Source organism: Amblyomma mixtum, chromosome 6, assembly GCF_055824585.1.
Source record: "Amblyomma mixtum isolate Tamu chromosome 6, ASM5582458v1, whole genome shotgun sequence".
Classification (NCBI taxonomy): domain Eukaryota; kingdom Metazoa; phylum Arthropoda; class Arachnida; order Ixodida; family Ixodidae; genus Amblyomma; species Amblyomma mixtum.
In genome coordinates this window covers 44,884,692-44,910,680 of record NC_143017.1, presented here as the reverse complement: position 1 = coordinate 44,910,680, position 25,989 = coordinate 44,884,692, and the positions used below count along the sequence as shown (strand labels likewise).

The window sequence follows — 25,989 nt, the reverse complement described above, 5'->3', positions numbered from 1 at the left end:
GGACACAGGAGGGTACACAGGTAGGTCATATGAACTATTTTTCACTGCTGTGCATGCAGGGGAAGTTTCTATATAATAGCAAGGCGTGGCTCGCATCTGACTTGGTGTCTCGACGGGCGTATGGCGTCAGCGTGGCATTGATATCCTTGTGCTTTTGTGAGTATAAAAATAATTTTTAAGTGCCCTATGTAGCAGAAAGTGTGCTAGGAAGGAAGGAAGGAAGGAAGGAAGGAAGGAAGGAAGGAAGGAAGGAAGGAAGGAAGGAAGGAAGGAAGGAAGGAAGGAAGGAAGGAAGGAAGGAAGGAAGGAAGGAAGGAAGGAAGGAAGGAAGGAAGGAAAAAAACTTTATTTTGGGCCAGCACTTGACGAGCGCTTGTTCCGCCAAGGCCAGCTGATCATTTGCCGAGTCCGAGTGAAGCCGAGCACTGCATGATGCAGGGGTAGGATTAGGGAAATAGGAGAGGTAATGGCAGTGTTATGTGAGTTAGAATCTGTTTTTTGTCTCCCTTGGTTCTATGGACAGTTGGTAAAGTGAGCTTTGTCACGCCATCCGCAGTTGTACATCATTAGTGGAATGAAGAGAGTGTTAGCTTGGACTTTGCGAGTGACGTATGTTTATCCATGTTCAGTGACGGCTCAGGTTGGGGTAAAATAGTGCGATTTTCCGCGGTGTTCTTGTAGTATTCAGGTATTTCCTCTGTATGTTGCGGCTCCTTTAACTGATGTTGCATTTGGCCATGGTATCGAAGGCTCCCGGATATTGGTTTCGCGGGCCCGTTGAGGAACCAACTCATTTCCCTCGATCCCGCTATGACCAGGTATCCAACGCAGGGTTATTATAAAGTTTGGAATGCTGTTATAGGATTCTACGAGAATTTCATGTAGGTGGGTTTCCAGTTGTCTGTGTTGTATACTGCATAAGGCTTCGCTGCGGTCGGTGTAGACGTTAATATTAGTGGTCTGGTGTTTAGTGAGTAACGATGCTTCCTGTATTGCATATATGAGCTATGAAATGAGGGCCCCTGTAGGTCTAATGCGGGTAGCCCATGTGATCCCCGGTGGGACAAATGTGTGGTTTTCAAAGCGGGCCACAGTCAACCACAATGGGCTGCCCTCAAACGCCCCAATAGGTCCCATTTGGGACCTATGCAGGTAGCCCATATGGGCCACCCACATTCGGCCTGGATTGCCAGATGTGTTCAGCAGACAAGGAACTGGTAAGAGGTGCTCTTTATGACATAAACGACGGGAGCCAACAGTTGCCGAAACCAATCAGCATAGGGGATGTCTTTTAGGAGAGGGGGGATATATAAAGGCATAAGAAAAAACAACCAGATGCCGCCGGTGGTATCCCAACCCACCCCTTCCGAAATTCCCCTTCATAAAAAACAACAAAATTAAGAAAGGCTTCTCGATGCTCCTTGGTTTCGATGACTGTTGGGTTCCGTCATTTATGTCATAACGAAAGACTCCATTCCCTTGTCTGCTGAATGTGTTCATCGGGGGCCTCGAATCTGGCAGTCTTGATGTCGTAGGCTGATAAGAAGGTTCTCGTACAGCTTCACCATCACCGTTCAACCACGTTCCTACGTGGCACTTGTGGTAATACAGGACGTGCTACGCCCGCCGCCATGGACGAGGATGGCGCTGGTGAACGCACTCAAGGCTCGCTTACACTGCACATATATACCCCTGAAAGCACATTATTGGACAGCCGTCGCCGTAGCTCAGCTGGCAGAGTACCGGACGTGAATTTCGGAGCTCGCTGGCTCGGATCCTACCGGCAGCGTGCGACAGTTTTATGCGAAGCATATTACTAGAGCTACACTACAGCCCGTCGAGCGCGGCGGTTGAGCTACCATTGACCTTTAGCGTGGCCACGTGACACCACGTGACAACATGACGTCACAGCAGAGGAGAGATGGGCTGCCGGCTCGCGCGGTCGGCCGCGGCGGTGGAGGCTCCACATCAGAGGCGCGGCGGCTGACCACGTGACAACATGACGTCACAGCAGAGGAGAGATGGGCTGCCGGCTCGCGCGGTCGGCCGCGGCGGTGGAGGCTCCACATCAGAGGCGCTGCAGCTGGCCACGTGACGCTACAGCAGCGGTATAAAGCTGAGCTTGCCTCGCTCTCCTGGCACTTACGAGGCGGCCAGGTGTTGGGATGCCGCCTAGAAGCAGGGCTGATTTGAACGAGAAGCGAAAGCTTCAGCGTGCCACAGAGAACGATGAAGAGCGGGATGAACGTCTGGCTAAGCGGCGTGCTCAATATGCGGCTCGGCGACAACGTTCTACAACAACTGAAGAACAAAGCGAGGAACTTTACCAAGCCTAGCCATCAATATGCTTCGCATCTGACTAGGCTTAACCTTAGCTAAGCCTCAGCCATTTTTTTTCTTCAGCTTTCATTGATGATAAAAACTAAAAAACAAAAAATAGACATCCCCTATGCTGCTTGGTTTCGGTTACTGTTGGGTTCCGTCATTTATTGTCTTATTGTTGGTAGCCCACCGAGCTCCCCCATCGGTCCTATTTTGGTGTTATGTGGACGGCCCCTGAGGATGAACGTTAGGTTTTTATCTCAGTTAGCCCCTAAAAATCGGCATGGTACCAATGCGGGTTCTAAAGGGGGCAAGCCTAACTGGGGCCTACCCACATGGTTCTCACAGGGGGCCGATCTGTATGCTTTAGGGCCAGACCCAGCCCCAAACGCCCCCATTGTACCCTCAAGGCATAATATCATATGCTATTTTTTTCAATGCCAGTCTGACCTAAGCAACCCACCGAAATTTTCTTTGTAAGCACGGGGCAAATGGGCTACGTGGGCTGCCCGCTATGAGCCTGAGTTGCACCTGACTTTACTGAAAGTAGCCCATGTTTGTGTTCCGATCTACAGCCTCATTTCGAGAGCTGCATTAAGATTATATGTTAGCACCTGGTTTTTAAGTCTGCCTTTACCCGGCCAAGTAAAATTTCTCAACATGTCATAATGACAGCATCGGAGCACCCTTGCTCATTTGTCTGTCTTGGTACCGGCTGCCGCCGGTCGGTCGGCTGCCCGCACGTGCCATGAAGAGTGGATGTGATGGCCAAGCTGAACAGCAGCTCGAAGGCTGTGCAGTTTGCAACCTGGACTGTTTTATTCCCGTGCTCGGTGAGGTACGAGACTCTTCAGCCGAGCTGGTTCTCGCCACTACTCGGCCGGCCATCGGCAGCCACAGTAGTTCGTGACTGAGAAGCGTGGCTGAGAAGTCGTGACCGTTCTCTGCCGAGGATTTTTGTTTTCTGTCGTTGTTGTTGTCCTCAAGAAGATAATGATGCGTACCCACTGCAGATGATTGACTAAGACACAAGCAGCCACTATCAGGTGCTCAAAATAATTAAAAGAAAAAGAATGCAGATTTGGTGATTCAAATTTAGAACAAATTGAACACTGTGAGATTAGTGGCTGAATATGGGAATGGGCTAAACGTACAGTGATTAGGGAGTTTTTGGTTGCAGATGAATTTTGAACATGATTAGCCAGAAGATGGAATTCAGAAAGATCTTAGGATGGAAGCTGCTTCGTGTCTAAAAGGAAACTTTGAAGGACGTGCAGCACATTCCTATTGCTGTGCCCAAAGGTAGCGGCCCCAAGAGACAGAACCCTAGCACATATACTTAGACCGAGCTTTCTAAACGGGCGTTCTAGCAGACGTCTCCTTAAAGTGGAGAAGCGGCGGCAGGTGAAAAAGCATTGATCTATCTTTTCGGTTTCAGCGCAGTGTGGGCTCAATTGGGAGACCACCAAACCAGACCTATTTAGGTAGAAGTTTAATAGAGACAAGCTACAACGTAGAAGCGTGAAAAAATGTAGAACTTGTGTGATCTCCATTCGTTACTGTGCCATTAGAAGAGAAGGTTGGTTGGTTGGTTGGCCTCAAGTAGAATCCCACATACCCACTACGGGGGAGTGGCCAAGGCACAGGCGGTGAACTGTTGGAATGATTAGGAGTTTTAGAGGAAAAGGAGAATTAATAGGGTATAGGCTGACAGATTGGACGACGCAACGAAAGGGGTCCTGTTAGATGGGAGATCGAAGATGGGACGACGACTTTGTGTGCAAATTTGAATGCATCATATGGAATGGAAGGTGCTGGAAGACGGGCGAAGAAATAAGTGCTCCTAGGCTGCAAATTCTGTTTCGCGCGCTGCCGCGTGCCTTCTGCTTTTCTGTTTCCTTCTTTTGTATTCGGTTTCTTTCCTTTAGACAAATAAAGATGTAACAACAACATACACCGTCTCGAGGTCAGGAAGACTAGATAGTGAAAAGAGATCGCAAAATTTGGCACCACAAATAAATTTGCCCATAACAGATGAAGGCAAGAATGGAGGTGCCGGTAGCGGACGGGTAGCAAAAAGGACGGCGATATTTTGTTAATGTCGGGTTAAACACGAAAAGCGTGAGGCGACGATGCTAGCTATATGTAGCAGGTTCGAAAACAAGCTGCGTTCCTTGATTGTCGAAACACTAGCAACATACACTGCAGTACACGCTGAGCATTAAGGTGGGGTGAGACTTTGTTTGGTCAAAAAATTGAGTTTTGAGATTTTTCAATCATCTCTTAGAAAATTTCTTTATCTTTCAGAAAATATATAAGACTTGTGTATTCGCGGTTTCAAAAATATTTTTTGTCCTTTTTCTTAGACACGTTGACAGGAAAAGTGGGTTTATCTCGACGCAGTCTCTTCGTTTCCGACACGTGCAGAAAGTCAATGCTCTGAAGGTTTCGGTTTCGGTTTTGAATTTATTCTTATAGTTAGTACATATTTAAGCCACTAGGGCTCCTCCTTTTGCTCTTCTGTTTATGGCTGTGCGCTACACTTTGATGCTGTCCTCTTGTGCTGTCGATGTACTAACAATTATTTTGGGTGAGGTGTCCTAAAACCATTTTGTCAGTCTCAAAACAGTTGAGACAGCTGTCGATGATGCAATTGCATGCTATAATGATAGAAATGTAGCACGAGTAAGGGTGCTGAAACATTTGGGAGCCACCTCTGGACATCCGTGTGCTTCAACGCTAGCATCTATATACAGACCAGTTCCATTAACGTTGATACAGACGGAGGGTAAAAAAAATGATTTCAAGCTGAGATCTGAAGCGAAACAGGAAAGAAAGGACCGAAGAAACAAAGAGAAAGGGTATGGCGATGCTGCCACTGCAAAAGACTACAGCCCAGGAAATTTTTGAAGAATAAAAATGTTTTTAAAAACTTTACCGGCGTTTATCTCAAAACAACATTTCTCTGATGTGTTAATCAGTGGCAGTTACATAACTGGAACTAGAACTCAACAGCCTTGGTGCATTTTTATTTTTTCTAGCATGAAAAAAGACCAGCTATAAGTGGCAATTTTCATGCAACGGCAAAAGCAAAAACCTAACAAACCTAATTTTGTTGTAGGAACATAATTCTAGTTACACTTCTGTGAAGCATTTGTTGCTACCTTTGTACAAAATTGGAACACTCTGTGGGTAGTAGATCTTAAGAAAATTACAAACGTATAAAAATGTAAAAACAAAAATAAAAATACTGCTTCAAAATTTAAAACTAATTTTTAACTGTAATGCAAGCTGCGTCTATCTTTAATATACCTTTCAAATTTGATGACCATAGCTTTTATTACTACTGCTGTACAGCCAAATTTTGAAACTCGATTTCAAAGTCTCACCCCACCTTAGTGTCCCATTGCTCTTGTTTATTAAGTGTTAAGGGCACCAGCTGCCTGTCCGAAACTATTGAAAACACACTTTTTTTTTACAGTTCACAAGATGTTTACTACGGAAGCGAAAGTGTTCAGTTCAGCCTTTTTTATTTTTAAATCCATAAAATAGTTCAAACGACTGTAAATTTTTTTGATCTTTCATTTTTTTCAGCTTTGAACCCTATTCATTTTTTTGATACCGAATCTATTTTTATAGTTCCAAACTATAGTGTTTTGTTTCGGTGACGTTCAGGCAATTTTACCATCCAGGTTTTACGCCTGTTAGTCTGCTTTTGCTCGTATCTGCATATAAGTGCTGATCTTCCTTTTAATGTCGATAAAGCCGAAAATCACTGGACGACTCACGTTGCCTGCTTCGATATCTGGATACATAGCATTGCAGTCTACCAGAACATGTCTAATGATTTTGCCACTACAACCCTAACCAGCATAAATATCTCCCTGTTCATACTTCTGCATTGCCTGGTCCTCTAGCAACCTTGTGAGGCCTAGAAAATGAGGGCCGTGCCTCTTGAATTATCATACAGCGTTTCTTTCTGGATTTCGCCCTTTGCGGCTATTTTCCCCGCCGCGGTGGCTCAGTGGTTGCGGCGCTCGGCTGCTGGCCCGAAAGACGCGGGTTCGATCCCGGCCGCGGCGGCCGAATTTCGATGAAGGTGAAATTCTAGAGGCCCGTGGGCTGTGCGATGTCAGTGCACGTTAAAGAACCCCAGGTTGTCGAAATTTCCAGAGCCCTTCACTACGGCGTGTCTCATAGCCTGAGTTACTTTGGGACGTTAAACCCCAATAAACCAAACTTTGCGGCTCTTCATTCGCTTAAAAGTATTGTTTTGTTCTCATTCTAGGACATGCCTATAGTGCTCCAGGTGGCCATGCCAGATTTTCGCTCCTCGCCCGTGCTTCAGAGCGCGAAGTCGACGCTTTCCCGTTCTGCACACCTGAAGATACCTCACACGTGACGTCACAGGCGCAAGATGATGCACCGCGCTGAAGTCCTCCGTAGGTGTCACTGTAGGTGGTCATGTGTGGAATACACGAACGCGAAGACTGGCTTTCCTTCAACAGAGCGGCCAGCATTACGTTCGAGCTTGTTTATTCCTGCAATGAATATTCAGCGAGCCACTCACATTCTTTCAAGAGAAACAGTCTTCACATGATGCCAAATTTCACCGCCTCCCGGGCTGTCAGAATGGCCGAGCGGTCCAAGGCGCTGCGTTCAGGTCGCAGTCCGTACTTCCGGGCGTGGGTTCGAATCCCACTTCTGACATTATTTTTTCGCCTTTTATTCACTATTTCCTGCGACGCCGGTTCGTCGCAAGACCAATATTAGGAAAACGCTCCCATATTCCACACCATTTGCTGTGGCGAGGAGGTGAAGCGATACCGTTAGCTGCACGCTGAATGTATTACTCAGCGATTTTCCTCTCTCCACTTCACATTTTAAAGCCTTACTTCTTTTTTTACAGATGTGTCCTCTCGCATGCGACCTGCTCTAAGATGGCAAGACATGCGTAGCGAGTTCAGTGTCTCCTCTTAAACCAACCGTGAAAGACCAAAATTAAGGCACAACTAGCGATTTGTTTCTGAGAGAGGCCTGAATTGCTACTTTATGAATAATGCTCTTGCAACAGAAGGCCGCTCGAGAAATCATAGGACATGTTAGCGAATGCCTCTTTGGTTCATTGGCAAGACATTTCATTCATGTACCAACCTTGGTAAAGGGGCGTTTTATTAGTGGACCCCAGAAAACAAGCTGGCAAAGCAAGTAGTGATAGGAACCACACTGGTTTCATGTCAAGAACGGTGCTCTCGGGAGCTTGAGCAGTCTTACCAACTACTACTAACTACTGGCAGCCTCTTACTGCGAACCTCAGGCTCCGCAATGAGCGAGGCTTACATCGCAACTAAGGCTTATCAGTTACTCTTAACATTTCATTTGCCCTCCGGATACAAGTCTCGGCAGCTTGTTGAGTTCTATTTCCTAGCATTGGTCTTATACATCAGGCATAAGGCCAGCGCCACTAGGACCAGCGGAAATCAGAGATTATTATAGGATTTCTTATTAACAAATATCACCAACTCATCCTAGGTACGCTGAACACCACCTTTCAAACATGTAGTGAACCATAGTGGAGAGATGCTAGATTGGATTCGGTGGCGCCAGCCATGTCTTATCTGACACAGGCCGTAGCGCCCCATGTGTAGACAGCCTTTCAAGGCCATGTTCACTGTCTCTTCAGCCTCCCAACCCGCCGGATTTCTTCCTGCTGAGCTGGCGCATTTCTTCATCACAGTTTTGCAGGCCAACTAGTGTAATCCTATTTAGCAGACATCTTGCCTTGGGAGCAGATCTCCAAGTTCGCGCCCCACCGCCCCCCACCACCCTTAACACACGACAGCATTCTCCACCTCACCCGAGCTTCCTCCTAGGTGTGAATGCCCTATTTAAATCCCGGCAATGATGAACGCTATGCCAAGACGAAGAGAAGTGCTCTTGTCGAAAAGCTGGATAGCGGACCGGTGCTTCCCCAGGGGTAGGAAACGCATAGTCGTTTCTGTTTAAAATACTTCAGCACACCCTGGTGACTGGAGGGGAACTGATGGCTAAAAATGAACAATTCATGTGCATGCAATCCAAGCCACGGACAGGAGTGCTGTAGCCATGTAAATAGCCATGTAAATAGTCACATATGTTGTAATTCACTGTATTCCCACGCCTTTGAAGGCAATAAAGAAAAAAAAAAGCACAGGTTGTCAAGTAGTCTGAGGCACCGGAAAGCGAAGTTGCTGTGTTTTTGCTGGCAGTGGTTCGAATCCCATTAGGGCATGAAGCTTTTTTTTCTGTTCGATACCGTTGCCATGACAACGCCACGACGCTCCAGTTGGCTTTTCTCCGGCCGCTATGAAGAAGAATTGGCGCTGATGTCTATGTTAGCTGGACAATGGTGTCTGTGGAAGTTTCCTACCCTTGGCTCCCCCCCCCCCCCATTAGTTTTTGTTGTTTAATCTTGACAGGTCAACAAGAGTAAAAGACAGACAGAAAGAATTTGATTGATTTATTGATTGATTGATTGTAGTACTCCAGTCATTTTTCCCTTTTTGACTGCCGCATTGGTTAGTGGGGACTGCCAATGCGGCAATCAAAATGAAAAAACGCAGTGTCCTGCACTTTCTGAGATGGCAGTAGCGAGATTGAAAACCCGAATTAGAAGAGCGTGGGCATGGCGAACCTGCGGCTAGTTGTAAGAAGCAGTTAGATTGCGAACTGCTCTCCGCCACCAACGCTGCCAGAGTGATAAGCAGAGGGCATAACAAGAGCGGCACGAATCGCTGCTACGATAAGAGCCGGAGTACTCAATGTTGCTTGTGGAATTGCATGCCGCGTAGCTAGTCTCGATGGGTCCGAAGAAAGTATGTTGTTGTTTTTTCGGGTCCCAGGGTTTCAAAATCACATCTCTCTTAGTTTTGTCGGCTAAATCGTAGAGGTTTCTGTAAGCACGAAAGAGTGACCTTTGAAGCAACGAAAAGAGGTCGTGAAAGAATTCGGAACTGTGGTTCCGACACTTTTTGTTCCATAATCCCGCAGAAACTTGTTACAACAGGGAATTATTGCCGTCTTCGTCAAATCATAGTTTTAGATCCACACACACAAAAAAAAACCGGACCAGAAGGAAACTCATGTACAAAGATCGAAGCTCGCTCAAAACTATGTTTTCCTTAAGAAGTTAAAAAAAATTGTGGGGGTGCTCAGGTTACCTTACCAGTGGAATGCGACTGTATTAGAAGCGACGTCGCTGCTCCATACCTGGTGCTGCAGGGAAGCTGTCTTCTAATTTATAAATAGGGTTTTTGTTGTAAAGCGAAGCTGTATGCAGCATAGTAATAATAGTGCTGGCTTACGTCAACTTAAGGACAATGCAGAGAGCTGTGGAAAAAAATTATACGTGTACCATTCAAAGAGGGGAAGAGGGCAGAGTGGGTCAGGAAACCAACGCAGGTTAATGTCATCCGTTCCGAAATCAAGAGGCCGAACTGGGCTTGTCAGGGCATGTAATGAGAAGACAAGATAACCAATGGTCCTTATGAGTAGCGTAATGGATTCCAAAAGAAAAGAAGCGGAGCAGGTGGCGACAGAAAGTTTGGTGGCTGATGAGGTTAAGAAAGTGGCAGGTAGAGTGTGGCCGCAGCTGGCATAGGACAGGGTTAATTGGAGAGATATGGGAAAGGTCTTCGCACTGCATGGAGCGTAGTCAGGCAGATGTTCGCAATTGTTATTGAAGCTTACCGCTTTATCGTTCGCCGCTCGGGCTGCGTCTTCGCACGGGTGGGCCATATGGGTCTTTGGGGTCTCGAGTGCCGTATCCGGAGCTGGGACAGTCCGTTCAGGACTCTGAGCTGGGACACGCTCTGCTCCTGGAGCCGGAGCCCCCTCGGGTCCCGGAGCTGAAATGGTCCCGCGTCCGGGAGCTCGAACGACCCCAGGTTGCTCAAGACACACACACACACGCACCTGAAGATGCACCGCACACCTGAAGATAATTCACACGTGACTTCACAGGCACAGTAATGGTGCACCGCGCTAATGACTACCGTACATGTCACAGTAGGCGGTCATGTGTGGAATACACGAACGCGCTTACTGCCTTTCCTTCAATATAGCGGCCAGCATTACGTTCGAGTTAGCAATCTATTTATTCCTGCAGTGACTATTCAGCCAGGCAACCGCATTCTTTGAAAGACGACAATCTTGACATAGTGCCAAATTTCCGCGCCCTCCGTGCTGTCAGGATGGCCGAGCGGTCCAAGGCGCTGCGTTCAGGTCGCAGTCCGGTCTTCCGGGCGTGGGTTCGAATCCCACTTCTGACATTTCTTTCTTTTTATTTGCGTGCATTTAATACTTTCCGCGACGCTACTTCATCGCAATAGCAACATTAGAAAAACGTTCCCATATTGCACGTCATTTGCTGTGGCGAGGAGGAGAAGCGATAACGTTCACTGCACGCTGAATGTAGTATTCAGCGATTTTCCATTCTCCACTTCAAATTATAAAGTCTTAGATTCTTTTACAGATGTGTATCTGGCATGTGACCTGCCCTGAAATGGTAAGACATGTGATGCGAGTCCATTGCCTCTTCTTACCTAAGCCGTGAAAGATAAAAATTAAGGCACATACAAGCGATTCGTTTCTGAAAGAGGTCTCAGTTGCTGCTTCGTGGCTTTTATGAATCCTGCTCTGCAAACAGAAAGGCGCTCGCGAAATCATATGACATGTTAGCAAATGACTCTTAGATTTATTTGCAAGATATTTCATTCATGTCTCAACCTTGTTAAAATGGTGGTATATGAACGCACCTCAGAAAACAAGCTTGCGAAGCATGTAGTAATGGGAACAACACTCACTTCGCATCAAGGACGGTGCTGTCAGGAGTTTGAGCACTCTTACCATCTACTGCTAACCTCTATTAACTGCTAGTAACCCCTTACTGCTAACCTGAGGCGCCACGATGAGTGAGGCTAACATCGCGACTAAGGCTTATCATTTACTGTAAACATTTCAATTACCCAACGACAGAAGCCTCCGCAGCTAGTTGAGTTTCAGTTCCTGGCATTGGTTTTACTCTGCAGGCATTAGTCTAGAGCCAATTGGACCAGCACAAAATGAGCAATAGGCAAATGAAATCAGTAAGCAAATATAGACGTAAGTGTTAAAACTCAAGCAGGGAAATATATTTGTTAAGCAATAGAAATGGCAGTGCTAAACATGCTGCGCGGTGCGTGCTTATAAAGAGACGACCTTGATCTCACAGTGCCGACAGTCGGAGCCAAAGAATAAACGCTGCTGTGGGAGAGAAAACATTACGTCCACTAAGCACGAATATTGTACAAAACATAATTTGTGCAGAAGCGTACCGGCGCGAAAAGACGGAGACAAACACACACAAGACAGGACTTGCGCCAACTTTCGTGTTAATTGTTCCGAAAAGCTAGTTTATAACCACGCGAGTCAAAGATACAAGCAAAACGGTACAAGAAAAAAAGATAAAAAGTGGATTAAGAAAAGATATACTTGCCAAAACAACAGAAGCAGTACAACGTTTGCAATGATCCACTAAAAAAACTAATCTTCTTCTGACAGCGAACCAGATGGCTTACTCACGCAGATAGGCCCTCTTTGCTGGATGTAATATGCTTCAATTATTTGATGTTCTAATCTGTCTTTGGACCTCGAAATAAATCATGTGTTTTCAAAACACGGACAGCATTTGCAGCTTTAGCTGTTAGTGGTCGTATGACTCCCGTAATCATTTTTTATCGTTATCTTGTGCTGCCTGACTCTTTCGTTGAGGCACTGAGCAGTCCGGCTGATATATTTGTGGCCGCAGCTTAGAGGTACCACACACACAATATCAGCTGTGCACTCAGTGGCGAGAATGTGGTGATTCTTTTTGCATTGCTTAACACGCCTTTCTGTTTTAAAGGTGCAAATGCGCTACTGCTTGCACAAAACAGATAGCACTGCATTGATTTTATATTTATTAGCCAATTTATTCAAATTGTGCGATAGCCGATGAATACAGGAAATCACAACTATAGGTTGTCTTTGATTTTCTTTGTTCTTTTGACCGTGATCACCCTTCAACGTTGGCTTGCGCTTCCTGAGAAGGTTGTCACAAATACTTGTGATAAGGCGTTTTGGGAACCCAGCTTGGTGAATGCGTTTTGTTTGCGCATCAAAGCTGTGTGCCATCTCATAATCACAGGTTTTTTTCAGGACTGCATTCAGGCATGTCGCAAAGATTCCTCGCTTGACTAGCTTGGAATGTGCGCATGATCTGGGGTTTAGAACCAACATACATGGCCATCCTGCTTAAGCACAAGTTGCAAATCAAGAAACTGCGGGCTATGATTGTGGGGAACTTCTTTCTGAAAAGAATCCAATTAGATTCGCTGCTGCAATAGACGATATGCGAAATTGCTTGGCGGTCTGGCAACACCGTGCCCACAACTTCCGGTTTCAATCTTGGCTCGGTCGAGCTCGTCGAGCTGGTGCATCGTTTGCTGTGCGTACTTTCTTCTTGCGAGTGGAATTTCAACAGGCAAGCTTCAGCTGCTGCGTTGTTTTCACAGCTGATCTTTGACCAGAGATGTAGGTGCTTTCAATAAGCGCCAGCTTACTCCTACCGCGTCATCAGCTTCGCTTGAAGTCTGGCGCTGATGATCGTAGTAATCGGCACTCGACAGTGGGTTGGAAAGTCGAACCGTGACCGTGTGCTGTTGTCGTTTCAATGCTCGCATTCAAGCACCAGTTCAAGCATCACGCATTATCATGGCTATTTTATTCCCAGGTGGACGCGAATTCATCTGGTAGGGTAGCGAGCGGTTATTTTGCGAGTGCGCACGTGTGTTGACAAACTTCTGTGACAGTGCGAACTTTCGTTCGCGCCGACGCCAGGAGCTTCGTGCATTGCAGTATAATCACACAAGACCCTCGACCAGCTGCGTAATTCGATTCCTTTACTTTAATGTGCAATGCCCATCCGCGGTTTTCAACGTCACCGTTTGAGAGCCCGGCGTCGGTTGATTTTCGCCACAATTCGTTGAAACCGCGTCCTGCTTAACGCAGTCAGTCAGTCGACATCAACAAGAGGAAAGTAGGCATGCACATATAATTCAAAATATTGTAAGCAAAGACGCAGCTTTTTTTTTCTTCAGATAAGCACTGAGCCACCGCGGCGGCTTGATTAGAGAAAGATGCTACAGTTGTAGGTGCATGCACGGACTCGATACCCTGGTCAAGCTGTGTGTGCAGGGGCGAAATTAGCATGTTCGGTTGCTTCCGAAACTTAATTAGCTTACTCCCAAACTCGGACAAATGACTTTGTTGCGAAGCAAGCTGTTGGAGCTTGCCACAACGATAATAAAATCTGATGGCCTGAAGCGTTTTCAGAACACTGTTGCACGTACTTTCTAGCTTAGAAATGCATCCCTCCTTCATAATAAAGTAGCTATATTATTCGCCTCTTTTTTTTTAAGATTTTCGTCGCCGCAGATATCGAAGGTATAGGAATCCTCAAGAAATAAAGCATTCGCACCTCAGTTTTTATACGTAGGGTGTATTGCTTCACAAAGACTCCTTAACGCGCATAACATATGCGTATGGTCCAGAGAGTTTGCTCGCCCTTCTAAAACTAATTGAACACGGGAAAAACTTAACTGAACACGTAGCAAACTAAGCAGTAATCGGCATATGGTTCTTCGAGTGAACTTATTTCGCCACGGCACGAGCGATTGGCCCGCTCAAAAAAATTACCTTCTCTATTACGTTGTTCAAGTATGCATCTATATATGTTCATGCCCGACCGGAGAGTTGATAAATGCACGAAATCGGGTTCTAATTTTGATCAGAGACAACAAAGGCTGTGGTCGCTATCTTAATTTAAACGCAAATCACCTCGAGAGATTTGTCAAAAATCAGCGCAGAAAGCGAAAGCTGCGCACTGATCCGCGTGCTGACACATGATACCTCGCATGGCGTTTTGTGTTACTAAAACGTTGGGACGGAGTAAAAAAATAGAAAAGCACCTAGTTCTGGCACGCATCGTAGTGTCTTTTCACAGTGGAGAGGGTAGAGCAACACTGCATCGGCATTTTACTTTTCAAACGAAGCGCAGCCGTTTTAACCCAACGCTGGGCAGCGGTTTCGTTTTCTGTGCCGTGCCAACATGGAGGACTTATTTCTCGGAGCGCCGAGAGATGGCGCTGCGCATTTCGCATATCGTCTATTGGTGACTATGTCTTTAGGAATGGTTCTTAGTTTCGAACATACATGATTGTTGAGCACAATTAGATAGTGATTTATTTACCTGAATATGATACCAAGGTTTGAGATCAATCAAAGCCGGTAATTAACACGTTTGTCAACACACGATAAAAATATGTCACTGAAAATAGGGGCAAGAGACTACCCAATGCAAACGGCATGACTCTGAACATAAAACTGATGGTTGAATAAAACGAGAGTCGATGAAAGGTAAAATTCTAAAAGTGTTAAAATGTGATCACAGCTAATGCCTGTTTCATCCTGAAAAAGCGGTCCACTTTTGCGAATTTGTGTATATTTGTCTCCGTCTTTTCACGCCGGTACACTTTTGAGTAAATTATGCTACGCTACAACCAAATAACTCAAACGGAAGACGTGCTGCAACAATGCAAACGTACGCTTAGGGCACAGAACAGTTGTATCCGTGAAGTATAGATCAAGAGTCAGCAGACTGTTCCAGTGCACACATATGCCTCTGAGCAAAAAACCACTCAAAGTACGTTCAGATAAAAATGCATGATTCTGAAAGATTTATTTGCAAGAGCATGTTTCATGCCGCTATTAGAAATTTATATACACTGAATGTGAAGCCATCTCAGAATTCTCACCAGCTATGTTCTCGGCCGCTTCTAGCTGCCTTTTCAAGGTTTCATTCTCATATTTCAGCCAGGCAATTTCTGCTTGCTGTTCCCCAAGCTGCTGCGCAGCTGATCTGCAGCATGTGTATTCCGGAAATGATTAAACAGCATGAGAATTATTGAAATTTAGACCGGTATAAAAGTTGAAGCATACCCTTGTGTACTTTCAACCACTGCTGTTTGTAGCGTAGATGCCAGATGTCTTCAATATTGAACGAAAGTTTTGTTTTTGTTATGCTTACAACAATTTACTGTATGGCTACTTACAACTGAATAGCACTCATTTCAGGTGTTTTAATGTCACACAAAAAGCATACCGCGATAATTAATGTGAGCTTTTTAAAATAGGGAGATAAATACGTTTTCTCCGCTTAACCGCGCCTGACCCAATCGAAAACCGCCTGGACCCCACCCCATGATCGCGTACGCTACCGAGCGCACGCCGACCACGGCGGGCCTTCCTGTGTGGGAACAAAGGATTGACACTCTGGCTGACACAAACAAGGCATTTATTGCTACAACGAAAATAACGCCCGTTACCAACAAACTACGCCAGTTACCAACACGAGCACGGTTACGAGCGAATGTTCGCCGACGTTAAGGCAGGGGCTACTCCACGGTTGGACGGGAGGAGATTCTGGAGAGCGTTCCTCCCCACGAGGCTTCGCCATTCACTTCGCCGGCGAAGAGCGGAGCGTCGCGCGTGAACGTCAGCGCGCGTCCCCCTTCCCGAGCCGAAGAGGGCCGTCTCCCCCGCACGCGCGGAGCAATTACTCCATCCGTGGTGCTTGTGTTCCTGCGACACCGGCGCCCTCCCTTGCTAGTTAAGGCAACTAAATAGGCTTGGAAGGGTGCATCGCGGAGAAGCCAACCAGAGGGAGTAGAGACACGTCTCCATATCCCCCCCAGCCTTAAATAGACCCACGCGCCTGCAAGTACATGCTATGGAGGCTTCTCCTGGTCTTCATGTCCTTGAGGCAGGTCTTGCAGGTCTTGCACAAATTAATCCATGCCACTCAGTCACCTTTATCGCACCTGCAACGACCCTCTTATTCATCAACCAGATCGCACAATAACCTCAGCTACACGCGCATTTAAGACAGTACTCACGCCTTTAACTTTTCTCCCCTCCCACGTGCTATATGTGTATGGAATGATCATCCAAACTGCATTGCATTGCAGCGCAACCGCAGCACGTTTCATAATCATCTGGTCAAACATTATATCGATAACACCTAGCAGCCTTCTCTGCCCAGTCATGCCTGTTTTTTTTTGTCACACCCTGTTTATCAGCCCATTTGCCTTCCTGTGTATTTGCTCATGTTCTTTTTTTTTCGTTACTATTATGTCGTATTTATATTCTATTTTTTTATCCAATGTTTTTCTGCATGTATTTTGTACTGTCGTGATAATTTGTAATCAACTTTTAGAACGTAACAGTGTTTGTTTCTACGCATTTTTGGTTTTTTCTAGCTATTGTTGCACACATTTATTGCTCCCCCTTACACAATGCCTCCCTGGAGGCCTGTAAGGTATCTGTAAATAAATAAATAAACTAGCGCTATTACTTATATTACTCCCCGCCGCGATGGCTCAGTTGTTACGGCGCTCGGCTGCTGTACAAAAATATGTAGAACTTTTCGGCTACTTTAACTATCTTTTTCCTGTTGCTAATGACATCACCCTGTTTGTCCCTTAACGCACACATCTGATCTTTGCCTGTGCCTAGTTTCCATTTTACCGCTTTTAGGCTACCTCCGTTTTTAAGAGCATGCTCGATTCTATCCATATTAAACTTTCTTACGTCAATTAACTTGCGCTTATTGATTAACTTTTATAGCTCTGGCAGTTATACTCTGTCAGTTGGGACTTGTTTCTTTCAATCTTTGACGTTTCTCAATGAGATCTTTGGTCTCTTCGGAATCGTAGAAAGCATCTATAAAGACGTGTCATTGGCAATGAGCAAAGCGAAAACATTGGGCACTGTACAGTTGGGTGACTTCCATGTCAAGGTAGGAAAGAAGCAGGCTGGAGACCAAGCATTAGGAGACATGGCAGAGGCTCCAAGAATAGCAGGTTGGAGTTATTAGTACAGTTCACAGAGAGGAATAATTTACGGCCATATAATGTTTTCGCATTAACAGAGGCAAGCAGCATCCTTTCCGTGAACGGTGACGCCGCGTAGACTAGCCAGAGGTACGGCATAACAGCGTCTGTAACACAGCTATGCGCCTAATTTCTAAACACCTCTCTCTGTAAAATCGGCATGCTACGCTGAGGCCTTGCTGATGATCGCTCCTTTATGTGGGATATTGCAGATGCGGTGCTTCAGTATCGGCCACAAACTAGTCTATCATGCGAGATTTGATTATTGCAACCCTCGTTATGTGACCTCAACCAGGTAAAAAAGTAGGAGTTGGATGTGCACGGATAAGAGCTCCATTAGCATCAACCCTAGGCGGCTACTTCTGGCGTAACATTGTCCTGAGATTGATATGATGCTGCGTTATAGAGATCTATAAATACTTGTTCTATAAATAAATAAAATTCTGTAAAAAACGAAGTTCTATAAATAGAACATTGGTGCATTGTAATAAATAACATGCCTGGAAACGTATTTTCCTTTAATAGATAAGTATCCATTTCGTTCGCGCAGCCTGCAGGGGGAATCGTCTAGTTATTCCTCTTTTGCTACCCTTTTTACGCTAAAATCAGAAGCAACTTTTTACAACGCTTTTTAGGCGCGCATTTTGGTTTAGGCAGCATGCTCAGATGGTTACTGACAAAAATCACCTTGGAGGTGTTTCTGAGGAAGACTGTTACGCATACCCAGACATTCTGGCGATATGCCTTTGGGACGTCGGAATTGGGAATTGGGCTACTGCAATGCATCTGTGGAGCCACCTAGTTTAAAAATATGACGGGAGGTTAAAATGGCCAAATGAGGCCGGAATAGTTTCCTTTTTATTTATTCCATGCTTGATGCGTTTTTATGCAAGAAAGTTTCAAGGTTGTCAATAAAAATATTCACGCTACGACATAGGAGTGTATCCTGTGGCGGTATGCCCCTGCAGATCCCAGCGCAGGATTTCAATCGCTTTCCTGCCTCTAGGTGGCGCAACTGTGAGAAAAAGAAGCAGTACTGGCGCATCCGGGCGCCGTTTTACGGGGGCACAGCCGTCTCGAGAACAGCTCTCTAAGCACATCTCTCAGTGCTGGTCGCTGTAGAAGACAACGCACAATGGTAAGACTTCTTCGCCGATCGAGACAAAATGCTCGAGCGGTCGAGACAAAATGCTTGGTCATGTTGCAGAATATGCCTGTATTAATTTGGGCCGTAAGGTACTCCAAATAGAAAGTCTGGCTGCCGCAGCAGCAACCCTGCGGTAGCTCCTTTATCAGTCAATCATTTCGTGGAAGCGGACTTGCACTAATAGGAATATATTTGGGACTTGCTTCTAGTTGAAGGCCCAGCATAACATGGGTTTGTAGGGTACTATGTGAACATTTGTCAAACATTCTGCAGTCGTTTGTACTGTCACATTATTGCCGAATGCGCGCAAATGTTTCGCCGCCTTTGATGACGCCACAGTGATTAGACTTATTTGTTAACATTGATTGCAGCTGTTCTCAATGTCTTTACGAAGCAAGAACGGCACAGCCTGGATCCAAATTGCCAGCATAGCTGTGATAAATGGTATCAGCGGGAGTAGACAGTACGTTATGGAAGGAGGGAAGAGGAGGGATATAAAGGACATGACATTGCTGCGGCAAAGTAACTGCGGCTGTTAGTCAATCTACTTTCTCAATTTGCTGCTATTCGTTGTGACAGTTCTGCCACGATGGATCTATCACAGCAGAGTTTGCAAGTGGCTTGAAGTATACGAAGTTAAGGGTGCTTGTTGCCTCGAACTACAGAGGTGCAACCATGCACCAGCGTTCTCTCTGAAACTCAGCTCTTATACGTAGCCCTTATTAATTACTGAACGAATGCCGCTTCGAATGTGCCGAAGACGCACGAGTAATATAAGTTTGGTTGGTTTATTGGGGCTTAACGTCCCAAAGCAACTCAGACTATGAGGGACGCCGTAGTGAAGGGCTCCGGAAATTTCGACCGCCTGGGGTTCTTTAAGTGCACTCACATCGCTCAGCACACGGGCTTCTAGGATTTTGCCTTCATCGAAATTCAGCCGCTGCGGCCGGGTCAGCAGCCGAGCGCCGTAACCACTGAGCCATCGCGGCGGGGAGTAATATAATAGTGATAGTTGTCACATATTCTGACAGAAGTGGTACCTAGAATTGCTATGGAAGTAGTAGTTTTGCTGCGACTTCATTTAGGCGCCAAGGTCGAAGCTGATTGACGGTATTCGCTAGAGTATGGTAGAACACGATATCTCTGCATGTATACTCGATTTGTCTACATAGATGATACAGCTTTTTATTTCTCTGTTTGCTACTGCAGCAGTAGAACAAGAAGAGCCGCTCCACGGCCTCCGAGCTCGTACCGCTGACTGCTAGAGACGAGGAAGAGATGCTGCTTACCGAGAGCCCGGAAGCCGCCCTTGCCCTAAAGGACGAACCTTCGGCTACGGGCGCCATCTATGGGGATCGGCGAGCTGATTCGCCGGAGGTGATTTCCAACAAGCTTGAGGAAAGGAGAAGTCAGCTTTCGCGCACTTTTTCATCGCCCAGTCTGAGCCCGGACGACTGCACGCACGCGTTCTCGCGCAGTACGAGTGGACTTTCAGCAAATCCGAAGCGGCTGCGCTGGTGAGTCGGGATCCAAGCGAAATATATTGATTTGAATTATTTTTACGCCCTACTTTAAGTAGATTAAAGATGAATGGGAGCCTTGCATTCGCTTTAGGGAATTTAAAGTATCTAATGAGACAACACGCCGGAAGCCGATAGTCACAGCAACCAAACAGCATAGGGGATGTGTTTTTTTGTCAATTTGTTGTGCTGATTAGTTAGAAACTAATAGTGGGATGATTTGAAGCCGTAAAGACAATGGATGGCAAAGCAGAACAAAAAACAACCATGGGGCTTCCATAGGGTTCGAATCCACGACGTGCAAATTTCCGTCTGGTGCTCCCAACCGACCTACAGCGACAGCTGTTCAATCTTTTGCTTGCGGGGGTATTTACACCTAGAGTAATCGAACCTTGAGAGTGTTCATCAGCGCCACCTTCGTCTATGAGGGAGGATGTAGTGCGTTCTGTCATAACGAGCACCTATTTTGCTTTTCCTTTCTGCTGAATAGCTTAACAACTGCCTCGAATCTGGCAGCCTTGACGCCATAGGCAATATAAGAGGTTTCACGCACTGCTTCGGTCCTCGAATTTTTAATAAAGTATCTTTCAAATAATTACAGTATTATTATCGCATTGATTAACGCCACATTATTTTCAAAAAATCCAACATGCTTCTTACTTTCGGTGACTGCTGGCTTCCGTCATGTATGTCGTAACGATTCCCTCTTTTCCCATGCCTTGTGTGCTCAGTACTTAACGAGGGCCTCTATTCTGGCAGCCTTGATGCCAAAGGTATGAGAAGATGGTTCTCGCACAGCTTCCGCCCTCACCGGTCGATCACCCGCCTACGTGGCACTCGCGATAATAGAGGACGTACTATGTCCGCCTCTATGAAAGCCGGTGGCGCTGGTGGTTACTCGCAAGGTTCGTTTAAACCAGACGTATATACATCTGAAAGCAGGATATTGGACAGTCGTCGCCGTAGCTCACTTCGTAGAGCACCGAACTCGAAATTCGGAGCTCGTGGGTTCGGATTCGACCAGCGGCATGTGGTTGTGTTTTCTTGTGCTTTATTTTCAGTTGTCTGTAAGGGTACAACCCATGCCACATTTGTTTCTTTCTGGCTTAGACTTTATACAGGCCACTGCGTCATCGCAGGTATCCCATGTCGCTCGTGAGACTGTCTATCCTCATCGTGGCGCTCACAGTAGTCGGCGTCTTGGCCCTGGTGTTCACGCTGCATTCCGGGGAGAGAGACAGTCAGGAAAGCCCTGACGGTCTTTACTCGGACATTGGTAAACACGGCACTGCCAGCGACAGGACAGCTGCAACTCCTGGCGGTGGTACCACAGTTTCAAGATCCAGATTAGCTGGCCATCCGCAACAAGCAGATGCGGTGTCTGTATCTATCGTCCACAGCGACGAACAACGCAGGCCTTTGGCCAACGCAAGCGGGCAGGCTAGTTCGCGTGCTCCCATTCCGGTACGTGTTGTCTGGTGGAACGAAGAAGGCTTTGGACTTGGACGACCGGGATATTTTCCATTCCCCGGGCTGTTCAAAACAGGATGAAGGTCGCCAGCGGGTTGATTCTGCTCCACTTCAAAACAAGTCAACCCCTGTGGTGAAAAGCGGCATGAATGGTACTTTCACCGCTTCTCCGGATACGACGAGGATGGAAGACAAGTATGCGGAAAAAACATGGTAGCTGAAGGAGGGGAAGCACCGATGAAGAATTCAGCCCTTCGCTTGCTCCCAGATATTTGAGGCGATATGGCTTTGGTTTGAACAAATTGCCGACGCGTCAAAAATTTTGCCCGATGAGTCTGTGGGCGATAGATAGGCTGGGCATTAGAACTATTTTTCTGCCTTATGTCCAACGGCAATTTTATAAATAGCAATATGTTGTGGTTTGTGGCTAAATCTTCTTTCATACACGGACTGCTGCTATTGCTACCATGCTGACATTCTAAAGCTTTTTGAGCACAAAATAAATTTCAGACTGCTTGCGGAGTTTCATATGCAGTGTAAAGTAAATTAGGTTCTTGGTTTTGATAAGTGCACTACCTTATTCATATGTGATGGCGCTAGCGTACATTTCTTTACTGTTTATGATATAGTGTGTTAAGCGTTTTAAGATTTAAGCAAGTAGCAATAGGGTGAGCACGTTCCACATTAAAGAAAGCGCGCGGGAGAATGATGACACACTTGCACAATCAACAGCATCAGCAGCTAGGGCATTCCAGTGGCGAGCCGTTATTTGAAAGATTGATTCTTCAAAAATATTTTAAGGCAAAAGACTTTAATGCCTCATCATTGCCGACAGAAGGTTGTCAGCACAGGTGTCACGCTTTTCTAGTCATACCAGAAAAAAATATTTCTGCACGATGGGATTCTAACCACCATCCTTCCGTTCCGCAGCCGAGCCTGCTAATGGCTACGCTACTTCCTGCCAACACATATGTAGTGCACACATATGTATGCCAATTTCCTATCCTGTATCAGCAGTTGTCTTGCTTAGGTGTACCAGCTTACTTTTTTCAGCCAGCCGCGAAGAGGGAGGTATGAGGGCGAGGTAATATCGTTCTCCCTTTTGTGGAGGGCGTTTTGGAGGTCTAGTGGTGCTGATTGTTCTTATAGGTTTCAGTGCATTTTGGCGAAGCAACTTGAGCCATGACACCTTCCCTACCTGCCAATATACGCCATACGTGGAAAGAAGAATAACGTAGGGATTTTCAGATTCTGAATTTTGGTTACTCAGTTGTGTTTTCCTGCGCTGTTCCGATTTGTGAGAGTTCAAGAAAGGAGCACCGTATGCTTTCGCCTAAAGCTGGTTGAAGCACGTGAAGATCGGTAATAAACGACAGAGAAAACCTAGATGGGACACTTAAGCTCCGCCTTAAGGTTATCTAACCCCCCCCCCCCCCCCCCCCGCCCCTTCCGTTGGTTTTGAGGAAAAGAAAGGAGCATAACTGGCTCCCTGGGTTAGTACTGTGCACACCTCAGTCACGCTTTCAAGCCCGTGGCCGTGGAGTCGTAGTCGTCGTCAAAAACTTCATTAACGAACCGGTGAGTTTGGAGCACGGAGGCTCCAGGGCCTCCTCACGCCCCCACTCGACTCAAGCGTTTGTGCTGCTGCGGTCCATTAATCTGCACGACAGTGTCCTCGGAGCGCGGCAGGGTCTCGCGCTCCTTTCAAGTATTGAGAAGCTCTAGCGTAGGGGTTTAAAGATCCGCAAGGCAAAATTCAAGGGGCACTTTGACTGTCCAATGTGCGTAGAGGCGAAAGCGTTCTCCGAACCTCTTTGACTGCCTCTGATGATGATGATGATATTAACTTTATTTTCAACCAGATAAGGAGGCCCCCAACTCCCCGTCCCCAACACGCAGACCTGGGTGACGGGGGCCGGTACCTGCGCGATTAGAAGCAGGCGAAGCGGTCTTGATTCCTCGCGGCTTTTTCCTCCAGGCTGATTGCTTGTTGCTGTGGAGCAGGGGCCTCGCTCCGCAGCAGCGCTTCCTAGGTTTATCTATAATTTATATTTACTTTAGCCCCTGGGGAGCTAGCGCATTCTCAGATTATGTGGTCGAGGGTCCCTCTGCCCCACAGTGCTTGCACTTATCGTTTTCTTAGTTATCTCACTGAACATGATATGCCCAGACCGGGTTTACGAAGTTCCCAGCTTGGAGGCGCCGCCAGGCGGTTTCTTCCCTATTAAGGCGGAAGCCTTTAATGTCTCATCGTTGTAAGCAGCAGTTGTCGACAGAAAATGTCACGCTTTTCAATTGGTCGAAACGGTCGTGACGTCACAGTGCGCGAATTTCAAACGGGGCCAATTGCACTTTGGATAGTAACCATGCAACCAATTGAAGCGATCGTATGGTGATGCTCCAAGTAAGTGGGACTGAGCTTAGTTAATTGCTTAATTACCCAATTAGCCTAATTAGCTTTACTAGTCAGGCCATATAAATAAATAAAACCGATTAAGAAATTGCTCGAGCTCAGGAATCGAACCCCGGTCTTCGGCGTGAGAGATGAGCATGCTATCCACTCCGCCATGCCAGCTCGATGGTTTGGAATGAACAAAGGCGCGTCTAGTGAATACGGTGTCTTCACTCACTCTCATCCTCCTCCATTCCCTTCCGGCGAGGTTTAGGTGTCCACCGACAAATGAGAGAAAGATACATTTCCTTTCCTCAAAAACCAATTTACCGACGAGCGAGGCGTAGAACCGAATGGGCGATGGCGTTCTATGGACTCCTTGGCAGCGTTGCAAGACGCTGTCGCATTCCACTCTTAGGGGCGAAGCTTAACATCTTAACCACACATCAGTGACCACACTTTAGGTAAAAAAAGTGCCCCCTGAATTTTGACGGGTGTCCACCGAGATATGTGAGACAGTTACTGCGTAATTTCCTTTCCTCAAATACAATTTTCATTTTCTTCATTACGGCTCCTCTTTATGTTCCTTCACTCCCACCTCCCTTGCTCTACGGTGCGGTTGAAATGTCCACCGAGATGACAGAGAATTACTTCGCCATTTCCTTTCCTCAAAAAGCGTTGCGTTCAAAGGGCAAGGCATCGCGCCGAACGGGTGGCGGCGTTCCGTGGACTCCCTGGCTGCGCTACAACGCGCTGTCGTGTTCCACTCCTAAAGGCGAAGCTTAAGCGTCATTAATTAGCATTTATTTAGTATTCAGGCATTAATCAATAATTAACAATTAATTAGTGATTTGCCATCACTTAGTAATTAGTACTGAATTATATGTGACGCCACCAGTGCCACAGAAACAGCGAAGGTGGTGCGGAAAACGCTTCCGCCTCTACCCACTTTAGACACGTCAAAGTGCCCCCTGAATTTTGTTTAGACTTTTATCCGGTGGTGGCCACAGTCTCCTCTGTAGCATATAACTTTGACAATCTCCGTATAATTTTGCAGACGCCCGTCCATGTTCCGGCAGTCGGGCGGCTCCACCGCTACCCGGAAGTAGAGAGCTCGGGCTAACTCGTGGACCGCGTCGTTGCCAGGAACGGATGCATGGGCGGGAGTCTAAATTAGGCTAATATTTGTGTTTAGCCGTCTGCTGGCCAGAATCCTAGCCGCTTTCGGCGAGATCCTACCCTTTCCAGAATTATAGATGGCCATTTGCTACGGCTAATTATAAAATTGGCTTCCGTTCCAACGCAAGCGAGCGCTATCGCAGCTTCTTCAGCTGTTTCCGCGTTGTGGCTTCCAATGGTGGCTGCCGACACGGGGCACCGCGGCCATCGACCACTGAGGCGACCGCTGCACCCGTCCTGCCGCGTCCACGTACGCAACTGACTTGCTGTCCATGGGATTGAAGCGTCTGATTAGTGCTGCTTCTCTTTTTTCCCTCCTTTCAATGTTGAATGTGGGATGCATGTTACGAAGGAGTGGGGGAATGATTAGAATTTTTAGGCAGTTCTGCGGAATGCTCGATTTGACTCGTAGTCCCCTATGTCGCGAATCGGGGTGACGTGTCCCCGACTGGTGAAGGGGAACGCTTTCGCGTGCAGGTTCGAAGAAAGGAACAAAGAAATCAAACAAAACAAAACGAAGCCGTGCTTATATTTTAGAGGAAAGGGAGCCAGTAGAAGAAGCGCAAACACTAAGGAAAACTCACACTAGGCACGCGTAAAACACAACAGATAAAAAGGAGAGAGTTCACCGGCTACAAAGTGTCCCAGGTGGTGCAGGAATGCCTTGCAGGTAGCACAGACGCGGGTTGGCGAGTTGCGATGCGTCGCTGGCGTTGCGTTCAGGAAGGCGATGGTAGAGAGCCAGGAGATGAGGTACGGAGCTGGATACGGGAGACGCTGACGAACTCCTGTCAGCCGCCCCCAAGAACTGAGCAGCTGCAGCAGGAAAACTGTAGCCAGGTTCTGTCGACGGCGTTCCGCAAACACCGTAGGCTTGTGCAGCCTATCCCAGAAAGCCGTGGCAGCGAACTGGCGATCGCAGTAAGCCTGCGTCGTAGATTCAAGAGGAGT

At 46.7% G+C, this 25,989-nt stretch overlaps 1 protein-coding gene and 2 non-coding genes across 3 annotated transcripts; all 3 read left to right on the top strand.

Annotated features, from left to right (window-relative positions):
• Nucleotides 1–466: 466 nt before the first annotated feature.
• Nucleotides 467–23,401, top strand: LOC149338930 (uncharacterized). Its single transcript, XM_089550831.1, has 5 exons — nucleotides 467–479; nucleotides 1,153–1,217; nucleotides 19,693–19,994; nucleotides 21,137–21,273; nucleotides 23,367–23,401. Exons 1-5 carry the CDS (start codon nucleotides 467–469, stop codon nucleotides 23,399–23,401), a joined length of 552 nt encoding a protein of 183 aa, XP_089406957.1.
• On the top strand, nucleotides 6,949–7,032 carry TRNAL-CAG (transfer RNA leucine (anticodon CAG)). The gene has a single exon. It is a non-coding gene; the product is annotated as a tRNA-Leu (tRNA).
• On the top strand, nucleotides 10,548–10,631 carry TRNAL-CAG (transfer RNA leucine (anticodon CAG)). The gene has a single exon. It is a non-coding gene; the product is annotated as a tRNA-Leu (tRNA).
• Nucleotides 23,402–25,989: the final 2,588 nt, after the last annotated feature.

Excerpts from the sequence above, each read along its gene's own strand:
- LOC149338930 (XM_089550831.1), top strand. Across the intron at positions 1,218-19,692 it reads GTTCAGCAGACAAGGAACTG|AACAAGAAGAGCCGCTCCAC; the intron begins GTAAGAGGTGCT and ends CTGCAGCAGTAG. Across the intron at positions 21,274-23,366 it reads CGGTCTTTACTCGGACATTG|ACCTGGGTGACGGGGGCCGG; the intron begins GTAAACACGGCA and ends CCCAACACGCAG.